At 50.3% G+C, this 25,674-nt stretch overlaps 1 protein-coding gene across 8 annotated transcripts in view; it reads left to right on the top strand.

Moving 5' to 3' along the window:
* Positions 1-25,668, top strand: part of LOC115549422 (myomegalin) — a 45,862-nt gene extending 20,194 nt beyond the window's left edge. For 2 of the 8 annotated variants that reach the window (XM_030364589.1, XM_030364582.1), the window contains 40 exons: positions 267-404; positions 543-662; positions 765-857; positions 1,259-1,483; positions 1,650-1,808; positions 1,974-2,075; positions 2,432-2,569; positions 3,304-3,483; positions 3,837-4,031; positions 4,498-4,680; positions 4,835-4,951; positions 5,237-5,317; positions 5,435-5,541; positions 5,695-5,837; positions 8,467-8,579; positions 8,760-8,932; positions 9,958-10,255; positions 10,716-10,929; positions 11,520-11,636; positions 11,803-12,173; positions 12,505-12,722; positions 12,968-13,085; positions 13,281-13,398; positions 13,517-13,571; positions 14,878-15,122; positions 15,361-15,462; positions 15,686-15,847; positions 16,282-16,530; positions 16,733-16,864; positions 17,395-17,511; positions 17,644-17,833; positions 18,360-18,481; positions 18,972-19,208; positions 19,756-19,857; positions 20,094-20,332; positions 20,439-20,582; positions 20,937-21,075; positions 21,586-21,632; positions 21,991-22,045; positions 22,771-25,668. In XM_030364589.1, coding sequence (XP_030220449.1) covers positions 267-404; positions 543-662; positions 765-857; positions 1,259-1,483; positions 1,650-1,808; positions 1,974-2,075; positions 2,432-2,569; positions 3,304-3,483; positions 3,837-4,031; positions 4,498-4,680; positions 4,835-4,951; positions 5,237-5,317; positions 5,435-5,541; positions 5,695-5,837; positions 8,467-8,579; positions 8,760-8,932; positions 9,958-10,255; positions 10,716-10,929; positions 11,520-11,636; positions 11,803-12,173; positions 12,505-12,722; positions 12,968-13,085; positions 13,281-13,398; positions 13,517-13,571; positions 14,878-15,122; positions 15,361-15,462; positions 15,686-15,847; positions 16,282-16,530; positions 16,733-16,864; positions 17,395-17,511; positions 17,644-17,833; positions 18,360-18,481; positions 18,972-19,208; positions 19,756-19,857; positions 20,094-20,332; positions 20,439-20,582; positions 20,937-21,075; positions 21,586-21,632; positions 21,991-22,045; positions 22,771-22,913 — 6,201 coding nt within the window. In that variant the 3' untranslated portion in view covers positions 22,914-25,668. The remainder of the gene's footprint in view (positions 1-266; positions 405-542; positions 663-764; positions 858-1,258; positions 1,484-1,649; positions 1,809-1,973; positions 2,076-2,431; positions 2,570-3,303; positions 3,484-3,836; positions 4,032-4,497; positions 4,681-4,834; positions 4,952-5,236; positions 5,318-5,434; positions 5,542-5,694; positions 5,838-8,466; positions 8,580-8,759; positions 8,933-9,957; positions 10,256-10,715; positions 10,930-11,519; positions 11,637-11,802; positions 12,174-12,504; positions 12,723-12,967; positions 13,086-13,280; positions 13,399-13,516; positions 13,572-14,877; positions 15,123-15,360; positions 15,463-15,685; positions 15,848-16,281; positions 16,531-16,732; positions 16,865-17,394; positions 17,512-17,643; positions 17,834-18,359; positions 18,482-18,971; positions 19,209-19,755; positions 19,858-20,093; positions 20,333-20,438; positions 20,583-20,936; positions 21,076-21,585; positions 21,633-21,990; positions 22,046-22,770) is intronic. The other 6 variants (XM_030364584.1, XM_030364583.1, XM_030364585.1 and 3 more) reach the window with 6 other exon arrangements.
* Positions 25,669-25,674: the final 6 nt, after the last annotated feature.

Raw genomic sequence — 25,674 nt, 5'->3', positions numbered from 1 at the left:
CCTCAAGACACGGTAGTGAAACACGGTACACACATGAACGAGTCGACCAAGCCACTCAATTCTTGTTGTATTTTGAATGTCGTGAACATCTGATCTTTCCTTGTGTTTTGCATGAAGGCTTTGGTCCATTTCATTTCTTTAAGTGGCTTACACAGCATCACCGCTGACCCACATAAGCGTCTTCCGCAGAGCTGGGGCAGAGGAGGACGACCACACGATGTACAAGCCCCAGCGTTTTAACCTTCCCCCGTCTGTGGGTGTTGCAGAGTCTGGTGGAGGAGCAGCAGAGCCAGCTGAACCAGTATGAGTGCGCGGCCGGCCAGTGCGTCAGCGAGCTGCAGAAGGCCCAGCTCCAGGTGCACTCCCTCCAGGCCAAGATGCAAGAGGGCGAGGCCAACAACACGGTACAGTGAGCCTTCCCCTCCCCCCCTCCCCGCCCCCCTCCAGCGCATCTCAACCTTGGTATCTGGTTCACCGCCTCTCGGCCGCCGCCGGAGCCTGATGCTAGCCGCTGACGTGACCTCCTTCCTCCGCCTCAACAGAAGCTGCAGGAGAAGCTGAACGAGATGGAGTGTGAGCTGCGCTCCATCCGCCAGGCCGCTCAGTTCCAGGAGAGGACCATCCAGGGCCTGACGGACTCCATAGACACTAAAGACGGCGAGGTACCTTTAGTTTGTACTGGGACTAGAGGCCTCAGCTCAGCAGGAAGTCTTCCAGTATACTGAGACAAACGCATGTGTGTGTGTGTGTTCTTTTTTCTCCAGGCCCAGGATCTGTATCAGCTGATCGAAGGACAGAACGCCTCTCTGTGCAAGCTGAGAGAAATGACCCACCGTAACCAACTCACACAGGCGGAGGTGAAGCCTCGCACATCATGTGAAGCCAGGGGCAACTCAAAAGACGTAGACTGTAGAAGTAGCAATCCTCCCTGCTATTTAAAGACAATGGCCTCGTTGACAATTGGGAGAGAGAACAGCTGTACGAGAGATGTAGACACCGCTGTCAAAACCACCTGGTGGTGGGGTACGCTACCTCCAATCCAGATCGGCATCTAGATTAAATATCTCCCTGAGCTCATACCTCGCTGGTCGTCAACCAATATAAAGCAAGGTGGGGGGGGGGGGCTAGTCTTGGGTCTTGTGTCTTATGTGAACAGGGACTTCATCCCCAGGCCAACGCAGTTTAAATCTGTGTGTGTGTGTGTCTGTGTTGGGTCTATACCTCTACATCTCTCTCTCTCTCTCGCGTCTGTCTCCAGGCCCCAGAGGGCCCCGGCATGGTCCAGGCCATGTCCCACCTGCAGGGTGAGCTGGTGCGGGCCCAGAGTTCCCTGTTCTCCCTGGGCCTGGAGCTGGAGACCAGCCAGAGGAGCCTGCGCCTCAGCCAGAGGCAGGGGGAGGACCTGGCCCGCTTCAAGGAGCGTCTCCACTCCGACCTGCAGGTGGCGCTGCAGCACAGAGAGGTCACTGAGAAACACAACCAGGTCAGTGTGACAACGTGTGTAAAAGAGGTGCACCGTGAGACTTACTTGAATCAATGAAAGTGAAATTAAAACATCAGTGTCTTCGTTTTCTTTGTTTTCTTCTATCAAACCACAAAGTGTCCGTTCTACGCATCTTATTTTTCTGTTACTGCCTCCGTGACCTCAGGACCTGCACAGCGACCTTCAGCGGACGCGCGCGGAGCTCCGGGAGAAGGAGGCCACCCTGAAGGAGGTGGAGGTGGTGAGGCAGGCGGAGGCGCTGGAGAGAGAGCGGAGCCTCAACGCGCTGCAACACTCACTGCAGGCAAAGGACAGGCAGCTGCAGGTGAGCACGGCAGAGGACCCCCACAACACATACTGAAGCCGAAACGCTGGATGGCTTCTATACATGGGGTTCACGGGAACACCATCGCAACAACGTACAGTGAAGACATGAGCACCGCCCCGCCCGGACCGACCCCCCCCTCTCCTGTGTCCTCCTCTCCTGTAGGAGTACTCTGAGATGCTGGAGTCCCCAGAACCCTCCAAACCCAGGGACGCACTCTTAGAGAAACTACGAGAGCGCATTAAAGAGCGAGACAGAGCTCTGGAGGTGAGGAACACACACACACACACACACACACACACACACACACACACACACACACACACACACACACACACACACACACACACACACACGTACACACACACGTACACACACACGTACAGACAAACGCATACAGACCCAAACATATACACTGCTTAAAAATTCAGAGCCGGCCAGATCTGTAAATGAACATTGTTTACACTTAAGCTTTGTGTCATCCTTACGTTGGGGCATTACTTAAATATAGCCTTGGAGTAGGAGAGGAAAAACAAGGCCACATAGAAACAGTTGTCCAGTGGGGGACTGAGGGAGTGCTCGCCGCGGTGCTCATGTCCCCGTGCTCCCCGTGCTCCCCGCAGCGCTCCATCGACGAGAAGTTCCGCTGCCTGGAGGAGCGCGAGGGCCAGGTCAGCCGGCTCCAGCTGGCCCTCCGGGAGAAGGAGCGCGACCTGGAGCGCCTGCGCTGCATCCTGTCCAACAACGACGAGACCATCACGGTACGGACAGCACACGCACAGGGCAGTACGTAGACGGGACACGCACAGTGCATACGCAGGACGTAAGCAGTTCATACACAGGACATACACAGTGCATACACAGTGCATACACAGGACATACGCAGGACAAACACAGGACATACACAGGACATACGCAGGACATACACAGGACATAAGCAGTTAATACACAGTGCATAAGCAGTTAATACACAGTGCATACACAGTGCATACACAGTGCATACACAGTGCATACACAGTGCATACACAGTGCATACACAGTGCATACACAGTGCATACACAGGACAAAAAGAGGACATAGACAGGAAATACACGGTTCATACCCAGTACATACACAGTACACAGACAGTTCATACACAGTAAATACACAGGACATAAACAGATCATACACAGTAAATACACAGTACACAGACAGTTCATACACAGTACATACACAGGACATAAACAGTTCAAACACAGGACATACACAGGACATAAACAGTTCAAACACAGGACATACACAGGACATAAACAGTTAATTCACAGTACACACAAAATACATGCAGAGTACATGATATATACAGCACATACACAGTACATGTGTACATCGTATGACATATAGAGTGTCAGCTCTATGTGTGAGCTAAACGTCACGCAATGTAATGTAATGTTCCTATGTGGGGGCAAGCCTGCAGTCCCATTAAACCGAGCACCTCCCCCCATCCCCACCCTGGCAGAGTCTGGACTCCCTGGTGCGAGGCAAGGACCTGGAACTGGAGCAGGCGTCGGAGGCCTACAGGAGCCTGCAGTGGCTGCAGCAGCAGAGCCAGGAGAAGGAGGGCAAGGCTCTCCGAGAGAAGGACACGGCCATCAGCCAGCTGCAGGCCGCCCTGCAGACACGCAGCCAGGAGGCGCAGGTAACGCACGCACACAGACACACACACCTATGCACAAGCACACACAAAAACACAGCTTGGGTCCATACAAAGGCCCAATACCTTTGTTGGCATTGTTTGCTGTTAAATTGAACTTGGTGTTCAAAGCTGGTGAAGACCGGTCCAACTAGTAATGTGGACCTAGATGTGGGTAAACAATTAGACTTCTATGACCAACAACAGTTGCAAATAGACTTTTGTCTGTTTGTGTGTGTTTATGGTGGGTCTTCATTGTGTGTGTGTGTGTGTGTGTGTGTGTGTGTGTGTGTGTGTGTGTGTGTGTGTGTGTGTGTGTGTGTGTGTGTGTGTGTGTGTGTGTGTGTGTGTGTGTGTAGGAGCTGCGCGCCTCCCTGCTGGCCCGGGTCCAGGCGGGTCCCGTTGAGGTGGTGGAGGACCTGAAGTCCCGCCTGGCCCTGAAGGACCAGCTGTTCCAGGAGCTGCTGTCGGACCGCAGCCTCCAGTCCCACCAGCACCAGGCTCAGCTCCAGGACCTGCTCAACACCGTCGGCTCCAAGGACCAGTACCTCCAGGTAGCTCCCATGGGCCCTGAGGACTACTACTACTGATTACACATTGACATTGACATTTACTTTAGCAGACACTGCAAAGGAATACCATTACCACTACTATGATGACAATGCTTAGGAATTGTATGAGTACCTCTAGGGCAACCACCAGAAAAAAAAAGTACTAGAAAAAATACTTCTGCTCATATAGTAGCACTACTTCTGCCAGTACTAATACTGCTGCAGATAGTACTACTGCAGCTATAGTACTACAATTCCGTTTTAATTCCGAAACAAATTAAAAGTTCCACATAAAAATAGCGAAAGAATATCAACGGGACTAAATAAGTAGAAATGGGGCCAAATAAGTGTAAGCGTGCTGCAGCAACTCGATTACACACAGCTCGTTACACTCTAATAATAGACACAATGGGGGATGTGTACGGCAAACCATGTTAACCTCCAACCCTTTCCTCTCACTCTGTCTTAGGACTGCTCTGATAGGCTCTCCCAGGTGATTGGCGAACGAACCAGCCAATTGCAGGAGCTCCGCAAGCAGCTGTCCACGAGAGACCGGGAGCTGTGCGAGCTCAGGCGGGAGAGAGAGAGGGAGCTGGGAGGAGAGACTGAGCGGCTGCAGAGTCTGCTGAAAGAGAAAGAGGCCTTCATTAAAGTACGACAAACGATCTATCTATAACAACATCGTGACTCCATCGATGAAATGTTCTACCTGTAATAACTTTTCCATGAGCTACTGCGATCTGCCTTTCAAAATGTATTGAGCATCACACCAATGAATTGGACGATTCTGTGTGTTATTGCTTCAGGAGCTGATGCAGGGCCAGGAGGAGGCCATGGAGACCTCGTCAAAGGAGGGCGAGGAGGAGAGGAGGGCCGTGCAGGAGGAGCTGCAGCTGGTGCTCCAGAGGGAGAATGAGGCGCAGGTAGCTGTCCCTTGATCACTGCTAGACATCGCACCCTTGTCACCACACAGTGTACAACACAGCAAGCCACTTGAAAGGCATGAGGGGATAATTACCCACTAGGCCTTCAGGGGCTTGCTAAGTGTGCATTCTGATTCGATACGTTTGATGCTTGGGAACATTCTGAACGCATTCTCAACATCCCTGGCTCCGGCAATTACTGTCCTGCTGTTTCACAATCTAACAACAACTCTCTCTCTCTGTCGCTCTCTCTCTCATTCTCTCTTCTATGTTTTACGCCGACAGAGAGAGATCTCTGCGTTACAAGAGGCCTTAGCTGAGGCCCAGCAACAGGCCCATGAAGCCATAGAGGGCACCGATCACCATGTAGGTGAAAAGGAGAGGACGTTCTTCCAGCTCCATCGTTGTTTGTATGGTTGTTGTTGTTGTTGATGTCTCTAATGGTTCCATCTCCTGGCCTTCTTCCCTCCCCCCCTCCCCCAGCATATCCTCCAGCAGCTGCAGTCAGAGTACTACGACCTGAATGATGCCCTGCGAACAGAGAAGGCGCTGTACCAGAGCCTCAGCCACAAACACAGCAGAGGAGACAGGTAGAGAACCACTCACCATGCTCTGTGTCCACTCCCAGGGGCGGATGCATTGCATTAACCGTTACTAATGTCCCATACCGTTTGTTTGCATATCCTGTCTGCACGTTTTTCTTTTCTTCTTCTGAGATTGACCTCTTTGTTTCTGCCACACAGCAGCTCAGAGAAGACCCAGGCTTTGCACACAGAGCTAGACTCTGTGCAGGCGCTCCGTGGACAGCTCGAGGAGGTCCTGGCCAGGACCCGGGGCATGGCCCTGGCACTGGAGAGGGCTGCTGAAGCGCGCTCTGATTTTGGAGGTGGGGACGGGCCCGGTGTGGCCTCCAGGGCTGAGGGGGGCGCTCACTAACCCCTGTGTGAATCCTTGTCTTAACCACAGCACCGCTGAGAGAAAGGCTCTTTACATTCTAGATGCCTTTGCCTGCAGATAGGGGGTTTGGCCGTTTTGTGTTGACTTTATTAACAGTAGGCAATCATTATAATATATAATTATATAATTATAATATATGCGTTATTATTATGTAGAAGTCCAAATAGCAACTTTCACCCTGAAGGCGAAAAGCGGTGCTCACAGGGGCAGAAGCCGGATCTGAAATGAAGCAAAACTCGCGACCTTTATTTAATAATGTATTTCTATGTTGTCAATATTTTTATATTGTTGTTTTGCAAGCTGCCTGTGTGTCGCTTTGATGTGGAGCTTTTCTGTATTGCCATTGTTCTGTGCTCACGTGTCTTACCGTGATGTCAGTGAAAGTCATGGCTGGGACGAGGTGTCTGAACATTATCTTTTATTTTTTGTATTGCTGTCCACCATCTCTGTGTACATACTTAGCCTAGGACCAAAGAGCGAATTAACACAATTTAAGGACTTCCACCCGTTGGATCCCTAGAGACCCCCTTACTCGCTCTAGCTCTCTGTAAGGCCTGTAAGCTCTACATGGGATGCTATACGTTTGGATAAAGCAGCATGTAGGTAGGATACGGTGGGTTTATGATAGTACTGGGTTTCTTAGCTCCCTGGTTGCTACTAAATATGTGGCATCCCGTGAATATCAAAGAATTGCACATAAAATACATGTTCCTGGCATTTTGCTGTACCCCAATAGTATCCTTTCTATAGGCTAGTGGTATAAATCGCTATTCCCATATCAATTTCAGTAGTTAAGAATGTTTTAAGATGTCCTGCCAAAATATATATCATATTGGGGAGATTGCACACCTAGACCTTTCCATTGACCTTTGTCTGGATCTTTGCTAGCCTTGAAGATAGACCGTCTTTGCTACATTCCTTTTGTATTTTAAATTCAAAATCAAATAAACGTGCCAGCTAATTCTGTCAACAGCCCTTTTGCTATGGCTTTCTCGTGTCTTTAATTAAGAGATTTTTCTCCAGAAAATCTCATCCCTTTAGTGACCAGTTGGTCCCTTATTAACCCTGTCCCTTAGTACTACTCTCTTAGTCTCTTTCCCTATCTTTTAATATGCATCCCTGACTTCCTTATTTTCCCAACAGTCTATTTGTCCTCCACCTAATCCCTGACCCCGTATACAAAAGCATTTGCACATACACACACACACACACACACCAAATCACATTGTCGTATTGTAAAAAAGATAGGGACTATCCAACGCACATCAATCATTTGTAACATTACGAATTTGAATGCACATTGTCACTGACTTCAAATTGCAAAGGTCATTCACTTCACATCCCATAGTGGCACAATGTCTACCTCATGCATGGTATTGTGGCATGCCCTACCTGTTCACATGCCTGTTCTGATCTGTGGTTTTGCAATGACTACACCTAGTCTTGAAAATACAGAACAAGCAGCCTATGAAGTATGCCTAAATGTATTCACTGGTTACCCTGGAAAGCATTGATCATCAATGCTAAAGGTTTGTAAAGTAAATAATCCCACCCATTAGCTAATTCATATATTCATAACTATGAGATTACCATTCACTACTATTTCAAACAGAATCTATAGACGAAACCCTCAGAGAACATTATAAAACACAGTGGCGCCATCTACATTTTATATGCACGCAATAGGAATAAGCTTTAATTAATAAACATGTCTTAAATAGTTTGGTACATTCAATGATATTATACGACAACATGTACATTTGTGGCCATCTACTTACAATTAATCTTTCCACTCTAGACATAAATATATGCGTGTGTGTGTGTGCATACATGTGTTTGCGTGCATGTGTGTTGGTGTGTAGGTGCTATTCACATTCCATTGACAGTCTGCTTCCTGGTGGCCATGTAGTGCCTTTACAAGTTCATCCAACAGGGTGTGTGTGTGTCAAACATTTATCTGCTAAAGTGTCCCTTCAAAGGCACGTTTAGTACTCAAGGTTTACACGGCAGTGAGGTACGTTTTCATCCAGATCTGGAAAGCGTGACTAACAGCACACAAGAAAGTTTTACAAAATTATAAAATGGAAATCTCTCTCCCCCTCTCTCTCATACTCTCTCTCTCTCTCTCTCTCTCTCTCTCTCTCTCTCTCTCTCTCTCTCTCTCTCTCTCGCTCTCTCTCTCTCTCTCTCTCTCTCTCTCTGCCTTCCTCCCCTCACACACGCAAACACAAACACACACACACACTCTGAGTGGTGGGCCAGGCATCTCCTAAATTTTTGGCTGGCTGGTAACACATGACATAACATTTCCCTTCGGTCCCATGACTTCAGTCGAGGTAGCTCCGAGCAGTGGGGGAGTGTTGGAAGAATGGTTTAGGAGGAGTGGTTCAGGAAGAGTGGTTCAGGAAGAGTGGTGCAGGAGAGTTGTTCAGGAAGAGTGGTGCAGGAAGAGTTATTCAGGAAGAGGTGAAGCGGAGCGAGCATAAAAAACCAATAACAGCAACAACAAAGTCATGATGTTTTTCAATTGACTTTAGTGTTTTTCATTCTGTTCCTAGAGCTCAGCACTGAGGAAGAGGAGGGCGACGAAGAGGGCAGCAGTGATGAGTTCAGTGACAGCATTGAGGACGACGATGTGAAAGTGACGGCCAAAAGCCTCGGCTCTGCTCAGGTAAAACCGCTCATCACTACGGCTTTTCCCTTCCCGATGCTAACCTTTGTACTCAGACATGCTGTCCTTGATGTGTTTGTACACAAGACCCCCAGTGAATCATGTGATTAAACCACTACGCCGGCGTGGACACGGCTCTATAAACAACATGAACTCCATCTCCATCCCTTCTGAGAACAGGGGGCGCCGACCGCGGCAGCGCTCCATCCCGGGGGGCCGTCGCCCCTGGAGACGGGGGCTCACAGCCAGCAGGTTCAGCGGTTGGAGGAAGCCAAGAAGACGCTGGAAGGGGAGCTCCAGGTCATCCACTCCCAGCTGGAGAAGGATGGCTACTCGTCCCTGGCTCAGATGAGGTGCTCGCCCACATCCCGTTTTGTATAGACTTTCCTCAACCTATGAAGTAGAGTGAATGTTTACAGTGTGCAGTGCATACCTCCCGGTACATAGTGCCGCCCACGGTAACTGTGGGGGTCGGGACGGCCTCCAGTAGCTACATGGTGTGTGACTCCCATCCGATCTGCATAGGGCTTCTGTAGGCATCCCACCAGAGCAAGAGGTCGAATCCTGACCCTCTCATTGATGACACGTGTGTTTCACTTTGGATGGAAGCGTCTTCTGAATGACTAAATAGTACAAACCTGCCTACCATCTTAGAACCGGATTGAGAAGCATTGATGTGTCTGTACTAATCAACGGTGGCTGGTATCACTACCAACTTGAACTCTTTCTACTTACAATTTACACTACATTTTATACTTTAGGACACCTCATAACTTATTTATTACTTGCTTTATTTCATTATTATTTATTATTGTGATGCTGCTCCTTATTTTTTCCTCTTTACGTATTTTTTTTATTTACTTTATCTTGTATTGTTGCTGCTATGTAGCTTGGTTGAGGAACCAAGCCTAAGAATTGTACTTTAATTGTACTTGTACAATATGGAGATAAGTGATTGTGACTGTGATTGTGATTGTGACTGTGATTGTGATTGTGACTTTGATGTGATTTTACTGTGATTCTGACTGTGATTCTGACTGTGATTGTGACTGTGATTCTGACTGTGATTCTGACTGATTGTGACTGTGATTCTGACTTTGACTGTGATTGTGACTGTGATTGTGACTGTGATTGTGACTGTGATTGTGACTGTGATTGTGATTCTGACTGTAATTGTGACTGTGATTGTGACTGTGATTGTGTCTGTGATTCTGACTGTGATCCTGACTGTGATTCTGACTGTGATTCTGACTGTGATCCTGACTGTGATTCTGACTGTGATTCTGACTGTGATTGTGACTGTGATCCTGACTGTGATTCTGACTGTGATTCTGACTGTGATTCTGACTGTGAACGTGTGCATGTGTCTGATGACCAGGAGCACGCTGCTGGGCCTACAGCAGGAGATCCAGGCCCTGAAGGGGAGCCGGGGGGCCGCGGGGGCCGGGGACCCTGCAGGGTCGCCCTGCTGGTCTGCAGGGGGCTATGACGAGCGGGAGGAGGAGGAGGAGGAGGTGGAGGAGGAGCGGGGAGAGGAGCCTCAGGCCGTGGCAGGAGGGGGTGGAGCGCCGGGTGTGAGGAGCCCGGCGGGCCGAGAGGCCACAAAGCCCACCCGGCCCAAATCTCTAGCCCTGGAGACCCTGCTGTCCCAGTACCAGCCCAGCCAGCGGGAGCAGGTAAACACTTTCTGAAATGTCACAATACAGCCGCTATAAAGACATGTTTCATACCCGTACAGATAAGGAAATATTAACGCCAATCCAATAGAAGTGTGAAACAATTCTGATGTGTTAAAATTTCCTTTTTTGGAGGCAAAGTGAAACACTAGTGAAAGCAGGCTCTGATCTAGCCCTCATCTATGAATCAGATCGGTCTCCTCAGCCATTGGGTGGTTCTGTTGATAGAACAAACTCTGCAATGCTGACTTTGAAATGTTTATGAAAACAGTGCAGTGCTGGCAGACCCCTCCGGCCCCTCTCTCTCTCTCTCTCTCTCTCTCTCTCTCTCTCTCTCTCTCCTCTCTCTCTCCCTCCCTCTCTCAGTTACTCCAACGGTTCCTTCTATTGAAGAGTGACCTTCTGGTGTCTAGTGATGATGCTGTGATCCCCTCCTAAAGTACGTTGTTTGCGGTGTCAGGAGGCGAAGGCTGCCGGGGGTCCGAGAGGTGAGGAGGTGGGGGGCTCCTTCTGGGAGCTGGTGGAGGAGGGTCTGCGGGAGCAGGCGGCCGGGCTTCGCTCGGACCTGACCCAGAGCCGGCAGCAGAACCGCGAGCTGCAGGAGAGGCTGATGGTGTCTGAGGCCACGGTGCAGGCCCAGGCCGAGCAGCTGAAGGACTACCGGGAGCTGCTCAGTGAGTCCCATGGGAGGGGCAACACCGGGGACCAATAGGAACATATAGAGAGACATGGGAGGGGCAACACCGGGGACCAATAGGAACACATAGAGAGACATGGTGGGGGGAGGGGCAACACCGGGGACCAATAGGAACACATAGAGAGACATGGGAGGGGCAACACCGGGGACCAATAGGAACACATAGAGTGACATGGGAGGGGCAACACCGGGGACCAATAGGAACACATAGAGAGACATGGGGGGTCAAAACGGGGACCAATAGGAATACATAGAGAGACATGGGGGGTCAGCACGGGGGCCAATAGGAACACATAGAGAGACATGGGGGGTCAACACGGGGACCAATAGGAACACAGGAAACATAAGTGCTGTATAATGCAGAATACAAATACACACACATACTGTACACATGTGTTAAAGCACAATTATAACTTTTAAAATGCTTTTAAAATGTCTAAAACCTATAGTAACTCAAGGTGTTTATAACATGATGGCAGATAGAGTTTCGGGAATCAGTCTAGCCTTTCGTAAACATGTAGAGGGGCAGTAAGGTGAACCGTGTCCCCCCCCCCCCCCCCCCCCCAGCGGAGACGGCGGTGCAGCAGGCCAGTAAGCAGGTGCAGGTGGACCTCCAGGACCTGGGCTACGAGACCTCCGGCCGCAGCGAGAACGAGGCCGAGCGGGAGGACGCCAGCAGCCCAGGTGACCCCCCCCCCCCCCCCCCCGATGTCATGCCCCATGCCCCAACCCCACCCACTACATCAATGTTCTCCCCCATGAGCAGAGAGCCGGCCGTCTCCTCCTTCCTTCTACACATCCATCCCTTATGATTTTCTCCCCCCCCCCCTCCCCCCTCCCCCTCCATCAGAGTTTGATGACCTGGAGATGTGCACCTCCCTCTCCCACCACACAGACTACGAGGTGGGGAGTGGTGGAGGCGGGGGCGGGGGTGGCTGGTACGCCGGAGACCACCGCCACGGCGGCGCCGGCGAAGACGACGATGGCCGCGGCGGGGAGGGTTATGAGGGCCTGGAGGAGGAGGAAGAGGAAGAGGAGGAGCTAGAGGAGGAGGAGGAGGAGCTAGAGGAGCAGGGGAAGGGGTCCGTCAGACACCTGGTGCAGGACCTGCGGGCCCAGCTGACCCGCTGTCACAAGGTGATCCGCGGGCTGCAGCTGCGCGTGCGCTCCCTGTCCACCACCAGCGACTACGCCTCCAGCCTGGAGCGCACGCCCCGCAAGGTAACCACGGAGACGGGCCTCTCTGATCTGTTTTGGGAGCAGTCGTCGTGAAGGGGTTCAGGGAGATCCAGACTCATAGCCGAAAGGAGCCGTTATCGATTGCTATCTCATGACAAAGGATGAGTGACAACACACAGACCGGCTCATATTAGAACAGAACGGGGGTACGTTAAGGTTCTAGATTATACCAAGTGGTCGCGACAAAATACTTCCATAAACAGCAGAATTAGGGGTGCAATCTCCCTCCTGGACCGGCCCACGCTCAGAACGGATGAAAGCTGCCCCTAATGTGCTGAGGCCTGGCCCTCATGTCCCTGGTGCCTCCTGTCAGCAGGTGAACTGGGCCTTCGAGGCGTCCCCGGCCCACGACGGCGGGGAGGACGACGAGGGCTGGGGGTCGGACACGCTGGCCCCCCGGCCCCGGCCCAGGCCCAGCAGGGAGCTGCGGGAGCTGGTGTCCCGCGTGGCCTCGCTGGAGGCCAAGCTGAAGAGCTCCAGGCTGGAGGCCAAGGGCCAGGGCGAGGAGGGGAAGGGTGCCACCTGGCCTGGGTAAGTGGAACGAGGACAGAGGAGGGGGGGGGGGGGGTTATATATAGACTGTGGAAGCAGAGCAACGCTATATTTGGTCTTCACAGCTTTTTGGTTTGCATGGTGTACAGTGATATTCATTTTTATAAAGAGAGACACTTCAGTTCAGTGATTTTTCTTCGAATTTGATTAAATGTCAATTCTGCATCATAGCGTTCTCATTCATATGACTCTTATTCAGTGCGCACCGCTCTCCGCCTCCACAGGAAGTACAACACCCTGATCCAGGCGCAGGCCCGAGAGCTGTCCCACCTCAGGCAGAGGATGAGGGAGGGCCGGGGCGTCTGCCACATCCTCACCCAGCACCTCGGGGACACCACCAAGGTAGGGGCGGGCGGGGGGGGGGGGCAATCACACTCCCACCCACAAGAGAGGACATCGCTCACACACGCCCTATTTTAAAACGCATCCGTCGAAGCGTCATTCAGATGTTGTTCCATAAGGGTGAGTCGTCATAGACTCAGGGGATGTTCTGTCCACGCTAACCTCCCCCTCTCCATGGCCCCGTCCACCCCCCAGGCCTTTGAGGAGCTGCTGCGGGCCAACGACATCGACTACTACATGGGCCAGAGCTACCGAGAGCAGCTGGCCCAGAGCACGTCGCTGGCCCAGAGGGTGGCCACCAAGATCAGCGGACGTGAGCGCGCGCGCCTTCGATTAGAACCCGCAGAGAAAAACACACACTTTTAGATGTCATTGATGTTGTTTTATCTCATGTCTTCATCTATTTCATGTTTGTTTGTTTGATTTCACAGGAGATCGAGCAGAGGGTCATGATGATAAGACAGGCCACGAGTTGCTGGCCTTAAGGTGTGTTACTGCGACGGTGTGTGTGTGTGTGTGTGTGTGTGTGTGTGTGTGTGTGTGTGTGTGTGTGTGGGGGGGGGGGGGGGGGGGGGGGGGTGTAACGGTTGCATGCGAAAAAAAGAATAAAGAAAAACGGTATCTCGGACTTCATGAGTCTCACCATGTGGTCAAGAATCAGACATACAGAGAAAAAGTACAGAAAAAAACAATGTGCTGGTAAAACGCTCTACAAATACAAGTGAAATGCAGCAGCACAACATATTCCAGTTCTTCTGTATTGCCAGAAGACTAGACTAGAAGCTGTCATGGCACAGCCAATGCGAATTCACTGCACATATGTTGAGTCAGGGATTTAACACACAAACACGCACACACACACACACACACACTCACACACACACACACACACACACACACACACACACACACACACACACACACACACACACATCAGACGTAGGAAGCTCTCCCGAGATTAAAGATGAGCAAATCCCCATCACCGTCCTGAGCCTACACCACAGACGGCTGTAACATGACATGGCATCGTTAGCTCCCCACGCTGCACACTGATTGGTTAACTCTTGGTAATCCAAGTGAAGGAGGCGGGCCCTGCGCTGCAGAGAGGGCTGAGATTAAGCAGGCCGGCCAGGTGCCCTCACAGCCCTCGTTAAGGAGGTCAGCCTCACTGTGGGGCGTCCCCTCACTGCGGACCCCCTTCTCTGGGGCCGCGGCCATTGTAGCGAGACAGCCTTTGTTAAATGAATGCTGGAGGGAAAGAGAGAGTGTACAGTAGGAGGAGCTGGGTATGCAATCGCTATGGCCTCAGTTTACATGTATACATACAGGAACACAGATGTATTACACATAAACGCACAAAGATTTACTGTTCTGCTTTGTGTGCGTGGGTGTGTGTGTCTGTGTGTGCATGTGTGTGTGCATTACTATGTGTCTGTATGTGCAATTGTGTGTGTATGTGTGTTTGTGTTTTCATGTGTGTTTGCATGTGTGAATGATTATGTGTGTGTGTGCGTGTGTGTATGTGTCTGTGTGTGTCTGTCTGTGTGTGTGTGTGTGTGTGTGTGAATGCTTATGTCTGTATGTGTGTGTGTCCGTGTGTGTGTGTGTGTGCGTGTGTTTGCGTGTGTGTGTGTGTGTGTGTGTGTGTGTGTTTGCGTGTGCGTGTGTGTGTGTGTGTGTGTGTGTGTGTGTGTTTGCGTGTGCGTGTGCGTGTGTGCGTGTGTGCGTGTTTGCGTGTGCGTGTGCGTGCGTGTTTGTCTGTGTGTGTGTGTGTGTGTGTGTTTACGTGCAGGCTCAGCAAGGAGCTCCAGCAGAAGGACCAGATCATCGAGTCCCTCCACACCAAGCTGCAGCGGCGGGCCGAGACCCCGTCCAGCTGCCACGCCCTCTCGGAGACCTCGGACCAGACGGACCGCACCTCCCTGGTGTCGGACGAGTGCCGCACCAACGAGGACCTGGAGCTGTGCTCGGAGCTGGACGCCAGCGAGTACCAGGACCAGCTCCGCCAGGAGCCCGCCCTGGGCCCCCACAGAGGAGGTAGGCCCCGGTTCCTCCGGGGGCTCCTGCTCTTTGCACATTGAATGCAAATTCCTTCTTCCCCGTCATTCCTGATTTTATTCCTTCTTTTATTTCACATTCCTTCTCTTATTCACCTTTCCGTGTTTTATTCTGCATTCTTCCTCTTGTTTCACGTTCCTTCTTTAATTCCCCATTCCTCCTCTTGTCCACCATTCCTCCTTCCATTTGCACCCTCTCCTCCGCCCCTCTCCTTCAGTGGGTCCATCTCTCCCTTCGCCTCGCGGGCTCAAGTCCTGCAGCAGCTGTCCCAACATGCTCTCCTCCCCCCCTCTGGGCGCTGCCTCTCAGCCCGCCAGAGGTACGGCTGCCACTCATACCCAGTGTGTGTGTGTGTGTGTGTGTGTGTGTGTGTGTGTGTGTGTGTGTGTGTGTGTGTGTGTGTTTGTGCCCATTGCATCTCAGACAAATCAATAGCATCTTCTTTCACTTTTCGTCTCACTTTTTCCCCCCCCCTGTTATTTCCTTCACCCTCTGATGGTTCTTCATCCTCCTCCACCTCCTCCCGTCGACCTCCCCTCCAGCCCCCCCCACCGGCCCCGTCTCCTGCTCCCTCCCCAGCCCGTACGGCCCTGACCTCTGGGGTCAGCGGGTCACCTTTGACCCCCGCCCCAGGGCGGTGTCGGTGAATGCTGTTCGGCAAGAGCTGGACATAATGTACAGGCAGATGTATGGGCAGCCCCAGGGTGAGCAGAGGGGTCCTTTGAGAACCAAGAGCCCTGAATAGTCTGAGTTTGGGAAGTCATAGGGCGTATACACCAGTAGAAAAGGATTTTGCGCAACACAGTCAAACAATATAATCCAAAAATTCACTAAATATAAAACATGAGTAACATATTTCACAAATAAATCTGATCAAACGTTATATTAGGTGGGAACAATATTCACAATTATTAATTCTGTAGACGCTTTTATCAAATGTGAAATTATTTTGGGATGCACCTCATTAAAGAGCAGGTCCAGTAAAATGTCTTGCTTAACGATATCTTATGGCAGACTATAACCCGGTGGGTTTTGAACCCTACTCGCCCTACACCCCACCTCTACACCACCCACCCCCTCCCTTTAACTGTGGGTCCCACCAGGCCTGATACCTCGACCCCTTTCTCTTTGGTTCCAGGCTTCAGGGCGTCTCTGTCCCCGCTGCCGCCGCTCGGGGCCCTCGACCGCCACCCCCTGGCCTACAGCCCGCTCTCCCACCACGCCTACCAGCCCTACCCGCTGGGCCGCCTGCCCCAGAGCCACTCCCTCAAGTCGGACTCGGGGCTGCTGACGGGCGGGGCGCTGTGGGACATGGAGAACGTGGCGCCGTCCATGCAGGCGGGCTACGCCGGAGCCTCAGCGTACCACGCCGACGGCAGCCACGCCGGTACCAGATATTATAGATATGAGTGATCCAGTGTACTTCCCAGTTGGGTGTGGGGGCGTCTCCTTGTCCTCCAGAGGGTCCGGGTTAGGGGTATACTGGGGGCCTGTGAAGCCCTTTGAGATGACAGCAGGGATCGGGGCCTGTAGGGCTCTGAGGTGCTGGACATCTGACTAGTAGTGATGGAGCGCTGTCCTCCCCCCAGGAGCGGACCTGATGGAGGAGCACCTGAGGGAGGTGAGGTGTCTGCGCCAGCGCCTGGAGGAGTCCATCAGGACCAACGAGAGGCTGAGGCAGCAGCTGGAGGAGAGGCTGGCCTCCCCCGGCCGAGAGGGAGGCAAGCCCCACACACATACTGTACACACACACTGTACACACACACACACACACACACACACACATAGGCACACACAAACACACACACTCACACAATTCACACACAAACACACGTAGTGTAAGAAAACACACACACACACACACACACACACACACACACACACACACACACACACAAACACATATACTGTACACACAAACACAATTCACACACAAACACACATAGTGTAAGAAAACACACACACACACACACCAACACACATACATACACAAACACACAATTCACACACAAACACACATAGTGTAAGAAAACACACACACACACACACACACAAACACACATACTGTACACACAAACACACATATACTGAATACATACACACACACAAACCCACACACACACAGACACACACATAAATACATTTATATTCAAGTGTTTTTCAAAGGAGTAATAACAGTATCATACATACTTACAACAGTAGTTGTAAGTATGTCAAATCCATCTATCAAGTTGATTCTCTTCCTCTCCAGGGGCGTCCACTAACATCTACATCCAGGGGCTGGACTCTGTCACCCAGCTGTCCAACGAGATCCGGACCGTGAAGGAAGAGAACCTGGCGCTACAGTCCCGCCTGCAGGCCAGCTCAGGTACTGCGCCTGCTCATTTCAAAACCTGTTTATTAAAATCGGCTCCATTCTGATTCAGGTATTAAACCACATCCCTCTCTCCCTCTCTCCCTCTCTCCCTCTCTCCCTCGCTCCCCCACCTCCCCGACCCAGACGCGTGTGAGGAGGCGGCCCGACTGAGGGAGGCAGTGCTGGCGGGCCACGCCCGTCTGAAGCAGGCGGAGCACGAGGCGGAGCAGTGGAAGGAGGAGCTGAGGCGGCTGCAGAGCCACAGCCAGGAGCAGGGCGTCCAGATCCACAGCCTGAGGCAGGAGAGGCAGGCCGCGCTGGAGAACAGCAACAGGTGGGACGAGGGGGGCTGTGACACTGGGGAGGCTGCTGCGGTCCACTGGGTTGGAATGGAGCATTTGTATTTTGATGTTTATTTAGTTGTTTAATTGTAATTGAATTATTATTAGTGTGGTTACAATGCAAGCCACACCATTGTTCTTTTTATTGATGTATTATTATAATCATATTTCACATTCAGTACTTAAAATGCAATATTATAAATCGACAACAACATTTCCAACTAGAAAAAGTAGATAATAGCCATGATGCATTCCAAAGACCAGATGGTACGCTACAGATGGGTGACTTTCTTTAATCAAGCACTTGGCTAAATTATGACAAACACACTTTTTGAACTAAATGTCCAATCAACACATTATAATACTGCCAATACTGTCAGCTTAATGTTGCTGACAGGCAGTATTATGGGACTTCCCCATAATGGAAGTCCCTTTCTTGGACACACTAAGTCATTTTTCTGACCCAGCATGTGTCTCCTGTGTGCTGTAACCACCGCCCTGTGTGTCCATGGCTCCCAGGCTGCAGCACGAGGCGTCCCTCCTGCAGCAGCAGCTGTGCGAGAGCAGGGAGCTGATGCACTCCCTGCAGAGTGAGCTCCATGTGTACGACCGCGTGTGTGGCAGCACCAGGGCCGGCCAAGGTCGGCACTCAATCGCCGAACAATGTGTACTGTAATCATGTTGGCCGTCCGTTCGTATCTGTGAGAATCAACAGTCAATTGAATCCGCAACTATAGAAACGAGAAAGCAAATAACAATTGAATAAGTTTGTGATTACACATGAGGACATTTGTTTTTGTTAATAATACATTCATAATGCTAACAATTGAGACGTCCGCGGATGCTTTTATCCAGAGCTACTTGCATTATATTTGTCGACTTATGTGACATTAGGGTTAGGCGTCTTGCGTCTTTGGCATGTTGTCCACAGATCACACTGTGGTCATTGGGGATCGACCGCAAACAGCATCTCGTCTCTTTCATTTTGCCTGCTTTTACTGAACAATTCAATTAAAACCCACCGGCACCCAACGGGAACCCTATGTAGGAGGTGTCAGCCCCTAAAGGGGGGGACCGCCCACTCTGAACCAGTGCTTGACTGACGCCCCCCTCCTCGCCCTTCGTGCCCAGGCTTCCTGTCGGGGGGGCCGGCGCTGCCCCTGGAGCTGGGCGAGCTGCTGGGGGAGGTGAGGAGCCTGCGCGCGCAGCTCCAGAGCAGCGTGCAGGAGAGCAGCGCCCTCAAGCAGCTGGAGCTCCACAAGCAGCTGGAGCAGAAGCTGGGCCTGGGCTCGCCGCGCACGCCCTCCCTGTCGACCCTCACCGCCAGCCCCCAGAGGGACAGCTTCTACCGCCGGCAGCTGCTGCACGGTGAGGGACGCGGGCTGGTCCACAGGCAGGCCCGGAGATAGACAGGCACTGGGATAGATGGGTTGATAGACAGGCACTGGGATAGATGGGTTGATAGACAGGCACTGGGATAGATGGGTTGATAGACAGGCACTGGGATAGATAGGTTGATAGACAGGCACTGGGATAGATGGGTTGATAGACAGGCACTGGGATAGATAGACAGGCAGGTAGATATTTAGTTGCATGAATACTCACATTTGTGTATGATATACAAAGTCCAACACACACACACAAACATATTTGCGACATGTACTGTGTACCACACTGATTGACGTATATGCCTACGAACAAACACCACGTACCGGCTTGCTTTGCATACATACGTTAAGCTACATTCCACTCAAAGCATGTGGGGGCACATGCATGGAATGTGCATGTGCTTTACGGTGTGACATGCTAACTCCTCAACCCTAGAGATAGTGTGTGCGTGAAGATTTATGAGTTGCATTGCTGTTGTGTTTGAGCCCGTTGTGTGTGTTGCTGTGTGTGTGTGTTGTTTCTCCAGACCCGGCTCCGTCCCCTCCCGTCCGGGACATCGGTCTGTTTAACTGTGGCTCCCCGTACGGGCCGTACTCAGACCTGGACGACAGCCACAGCACTGCCAACGGTGTGGCTCTCGAACTGCCCTGCTAACCCCCTCACCGGGTGTAACAAAGTTTTAACACATGCATCGTGGAACCTTACTGTGCTGCTATGCCGTTTGGTTGTATTACTATGCTAACTTACAACTACACTCGTCAGCACACACTTCTGTTGTTTAGGAAATAAGAGCTAAGATTTCTTAATACCATTTTACATAAATAGAGGAAGCAAACCCACTTTGGCTCCTCCCTCTCCCCCCAGCTCCACTGCCCCTGCTAGAGGAGCCCTTTGACCCTCACTCAGAGCTGGAGGGCGACGCCCCCGACGGCTCCTTCGCCAATCGGAACGGCCGCCACGCCATCGGCCACGTGGACGACTTCAGTGCCCTGCAGCAGCAGGTGCTGGAGGGGCGGAGCCTCGTCCAGCGCATGGAGACGGCTCTGCAGGCCTGCCTCAGCCAACCGCCGCTGCCGGGCAACCAGGAGCCGAGCCACGAGCTGGTGAGTGGCGGAGAGCTGTTGTTGCCATGGAGATGTAAGGGGATGTGTGGTTGATCAGACAATCTTCCAAAAAAAGACGGCGTTATTAACGGATCTCTGTGCGCAGGCGCTGGACTTCGGCTGCATCAAGAGCCTCCTGTCCAACACCAAGACTCTGAGGCAGATCCACGAGGAGGCGCTCTCGCTGCTCAAGATGTTCTGGAGGGCGGCTCTGCCCGGCAACGACCGCTCCCCCCTCGGCCTGAAAAAGGTTGGTCCATCGCTATGGTTACGACGGCACCGCTCGATGAACGAAGGCCAGGTGTACCGCAGAGAAGAGAGCTCCAGGGAAATGTATTAGGATTTCCATAACATATTGTAGACTCGGATTAAGACAGCGTTATTGTCCATCAACAGCGGACAACATTCATCTTTGACGCAGCTCATATTTAAACATAAAAACACTTCAGGACATAAAAGAAGCTCAAAGTGCACCATGGAGATGTGCCTGGGAACATGAGTGATACAAAACAGCAGTGGTAATGAAGGGGGGTTGTGGTAATGTGTGTGTGTGTGTGTGTGTGTGTGTGTGTGTGTGTGTGTGTGTGCCCCTATCCGCACACAGGAGCAGGCCATGCAGGAGGAGATCCTGTCCCTGAGGCTGCGCATGTCGGAGCAGGAGGAGGTGCTGCAGGGAACCATCCAGAGGCTGAGGAGCACCAACCGCACCAAGGAGCACATGGAGCTCTACATCGTCAACCAGCGTGAGGGCCGGGGCCAGGGTCTAGACTGGGGGAGGGGGGGGGGGGGGATCAGTGGTCCAGGGCCAGGGTCTAGACTGGGGGAGGAGGGGGGGGATCAGTGGTCCAGGGCCAGGGTCTAGACTGGGGGAGGAGGGGGGGGGTCAGTGGTCCAGGGCCAGGGTCTAGACTGGGGGAGGAGGGGGGGGATCAGTGGTCCAGGGCCAGATGGGTTGATAGATGGGATCAGTGATCGGTTTGAAAATGACTTTGGGGTGTTAGTTTATTCTAAAAATACTCAATATATACTTTAAAGTGGGAAAATTACACAAGGCTATAAAACATTGTTAACATTTTTTCTAAAGGGACAATGATGTAGAATAAAGTCTTCATAATGGCTTTTTAATAATTATCCATAAAGCCATCAAAGCTTTGCTGGAAGGGTCAAGTCAATTGTGTTCTAAGCTGTCCTAGTGCGGATTTGTTTTCATGTGTTTATGGCGTGTCATATGCACTGTTCTTGTGTTATCACAGTGTCGAGGACTCGTGATGTGATAAAGAAAGCAAGGACTAACTTGGAGGTAAACAAGCACGCCCCCAAACGCGACACCCAGCCACACTGTGTTTTCACACGTGCCTCTGTATGTAATCACCCCAATAGGTCCAAGCACATTGTGTTTCTCGCTCCTTTGTTTTGTAATATGTTGTATTAGTGTGTATTTGTGTTGTGTACTTTATTATTCCTGTTTAATTTGCCCCCCCCCCCCCCCCCCCCCCCCGCTAAGCCTCTCCTCCCCTCCAATGTGGAATTGTCTCCTCACTTTTTGTATTCCTCCTCCTACTCTCCCTGCACTCTCTACCCACCCAACCTACCTGTCCTACCTGCGTCAACCTCCCTCCCTCCCTCCATCCATCCTCTCTTGCCTCTTGAACCTCCAGAAGAATGAGCAGAGGCTATCCTCTCTAAGCCCCGCCTCTTCCACTCCTTCTGCTGGTAATTGTCTGACGCCTCGTAGCTACGGCAACGGGTTGAAGTTGATCCGTGACATGGTTGTATTCCCTTAGCCGGGTTTTACAAATGTGCGTGTGTGTGTGTGTGTGTGTGTGTGTGTGTGTGTGTGTGTGTGTGTGTGGGTGTGGGTGTGTGTGTGTGGTCATGGACTACTTCCCCCTGAATGTGCCTGTTGTTGTTGCTTTGCCATCCGTTTGGGCTGTTACCGGGGAGTGCTGTGCGTTAATGGATGTTGATATAGAACAAGGCTGCTGCTTTCATACCTAGCTGTTGTTCATAAGGACATGTTTCTTATCAGGCTTTCTGTTGAAATAATCTCAAAACATTTGTTTACTTTAAACAAGATTCGTAACACCTTAATTCTAAAAAAAACGTTTCAATGGATTTACTGTACTGAACTCCTGGTCGACCAACCAGCAGTTCGTCACACACTTGTTTCATGACGTCAGAGGGATTGAACTGCATTGTTTTCAATAAATTACTCAGAGTTGAAGTTCGTTTGAACATGCATGTGTCAGGGATTTGAGCAGCTTTTCTAATTATTTTTCGTCGGCTTCTCATCTGCTAACAGTGACGTTTTGCTCAAAATCACAAATTAACATCATAATACAATAGACCTCAGACCGGCTGCTAACCTTTACACGTGAACCGGTTTCAGTGAGATCACTCCTCCTCCTCCTCCTCTCTCCGTCCTCCCCCTCTTCCAGCTGCGGACCCTAGACCTGCTGGCAGAGAGAGGCGCCATGATTGGAGTTTCCTGAAGACCGGCGTTGCCGTGGCTACAACCAATCAGCGCCCAGTGGCTAGAAAACGCAGCAGCCAATGCCTTCTTGAGACTCTGACTTATTAAAAGACAACCAGCCTCAACGCTAGCGACCTCTGAACACCCCCTGCCCTCCCTATAAGAACAGCCAAGGCCCCCCTCCCTCCCCCCCTCCTCCCTCCACCTCCGGCCTTACCTCACCCCATCAACCTCTCCTCCCCATCCTCCCTAAACACCCAGACGATCTTTAGAGTGCCTCCATGCCTCTCACTCAACCCCCCCACACTACCACCTGTCCAGCCATTATATTTGCAACTTGAGCCATATCCACACCCCAACCCCCTCCCCCCTCTGTCCACCCCCCACCCGTCCAACAACCGTACATCTATTATTGTCTTTGTGTGAAAAATTCTAGTTTGCATTGTTGTGAGAGTAACAGATGGTCTTTGCGATGTGCCTCCGGTGGTTTCAGTGGCGTACGTCCTAGGCTGATGCGGATGAAGGTAGTGGGAGGGTTGTACCCTCCGATCTGGTCTGGAGCCAGGTGTTTTTGGTACTTTGGTTTTTTTGAAAGCCATGTCTAAAAGCCATGCTGGTGTCAGATCTGTGTCGAAGGGCATCCTCTCCTACCAGCCAGACAGCCGTTGGATGAGAAAAGGGTTAATGCATGTTTACTCATGGCTTGTTGGAAGGATTTTTTACGTACACACACTCACAAGTAAATACACACATACATGAAATACCTGTGCAAACATGACAACATATGATCACTCAATCGAAACACAAAAAAATTGGACCTCAACTTTTTACTGCCACAAAAATGCAAGTTTACTTCTTGTGGCGATTTCCTTAATGAAGACATTTTTGCCAGTACAATGCAAAAAACATTTAAACCTACAATGTATCACTGAACACGTGAAGGAATGTACACAGTTGTGCACTGCTGAGCTCAGTATTTGTGTACTAGCTGAATTAATATATGGTGAGGGCTGATGAATGTTTTACTTTTTAGCCATTAGCCAAGTGTTCTCCTTGAGAACCAAGTAATGGTTCCATTTTGGTCCCTAGCCATCTCTCTTTGTGGCCAAAACATGAATCCATTGCCAGATTTGAACTCATATCCCAGCTATGATGGTGTTTGTCCATCTGCCTGGTAAAAATTGGTAAACTTGTTTTGTTTGGACTAGGCCTTAAGGTTAAGGGCCGAAATGGAACCGGATCGAACCAGTATTCAATCTCCACCGAAAGGAGTCCTCATTCGAGCATGTGCAATACTAACGTTTATCGAATGAACAAGAAAAAAAGAACAGTTTGCTGTTTTGATTTGCTATATCTTAGCCTGACACTGAAACGTATTTATTTATACACATGATAATGTTAAGACAAACACCCGTGCAATATTGTACGACTCTCTGTCGCTGTGTTTTATTCTGCAGTGATGACCGCATGACCGTTTTCTTTTGGAGAGTAACATACCACATATTGAATTGTGGAGCAGGGGAGCACCGTGGCTTGCCAAAGTTTGAACTATAAACTCCTTAATTTCATTTGATTTGCCTTAACCATGTGAAGGACAAACACGAGTCGTACCAGACTATAGGAAGTGAGACTATTGCTAAAACCTGATGACATTTTTGTCTTCTTACAGAACCACAGAGAGGGTAACCGTTGAAAAAGAAAAGAAAAGCTGCATGAGTTCAATGAGAACTATGTGACAGAAACTTGCTCCTTTAATGGACCAAAGCTTGACAAAGTATTTGTAGTTATTGTTGCGTTTCCATGGCAATGGCAAAAGATGTTAAGCTGTTCTAATAAGTTTTACAAACTTTGGCATGCTACAGGTGGGACCATTGTTCTAGTGCTGGTTTAGTGGTATCAGCTGTGTTGTTGCAGTGTGCTTAGATGTGTGATCTCGCTGTACATTGTTATTGCTATTGTTTTGCTGTAAGATAGCTGCTTTTGTTGCCTTCGTTATGATTTTAAAGTTTGCAGTTTGGAAAAAATCAATGCCAAACTTTGCTTCGTGCAAAGTGTAATACCTGGGTAGCTGTGCAATAGCTTTACGACACACCTGCTTTTATTTGATGTTAAACATCAATGTTTTAAGAATATGTTTGAGTGTATTCACTTCTATGATTTGTATGGTTTGTTAGGAATGTATGTTAAGAGAATTGTGGCTTTTTAAAATAAATCCTCACATAGGCTGTATCACATGCGATCACGATCCATGCCTTGATGTAATGCCCCTTGATCACAGTATTAACGGAAACATAACAAGAGGGCAGTGTTGCTTCGCTTGCCTTTAGCTTGAGTCTCGTTTGCACAAGATGCAAATGTAGGAAATGGCCTTGAACTAGAGCTTTATGTTTATCTTAGACATAAAACTCTGCAAAAATAGGTCTTGTCTGTGCTCCGTCAGTTTACCCTAACCCTACTTATAGAAAAGGATATGAGTAAATTACCAAATATTTAAACATAAAATGTGAATTGTTATTTGGTGGAAGGTAAAACCATTAAGAGATTCAAAGAATCTATCGATTCATGTTTCGACCAGTGTTTTTAAAGATTCGGTCTCCACCTTTTTAGAGCGTAAACAATGCCTTTTTGATAGTTTGTTTAGAGGGAAACGTAACGGCGTATGAAACAGTGTATTGATAGTTCTGTTTGTATATAGTACTTTTGACTGATGTGATTGGAAAGCAGCTTTGTTTTTGTAGAAAGAAAGAGAACTAGAATTGCCGAGACAGGACTTTGGGTCGGTCTCTGATGACAGTAACAGTGTGTTGTGTTTACGCATCATGAAAGGTTTTCTGAAGAAATAAATAAAACAAAAGTGAAATGAGTGTTT

The sequence above is a fragment of the Gadus morhua genome, chromosome 8 (genome assembly GCF_902167405.1).
Source record: "Gadus morhua chromosome 8, gadMor3.0, whole genome shotgun sequence".
Lineage (NCBI taxonomy): Eukaryota > Metazoa > Chordata > Actinopteri > Gadiformes > Gadidae > Gadus > Gadus morhua.
The sequence above is the reverse complement of the archived record's forward strand: the minus strand, read 5'-3'. Positions and strand labels throughout refer to the sequence as shown.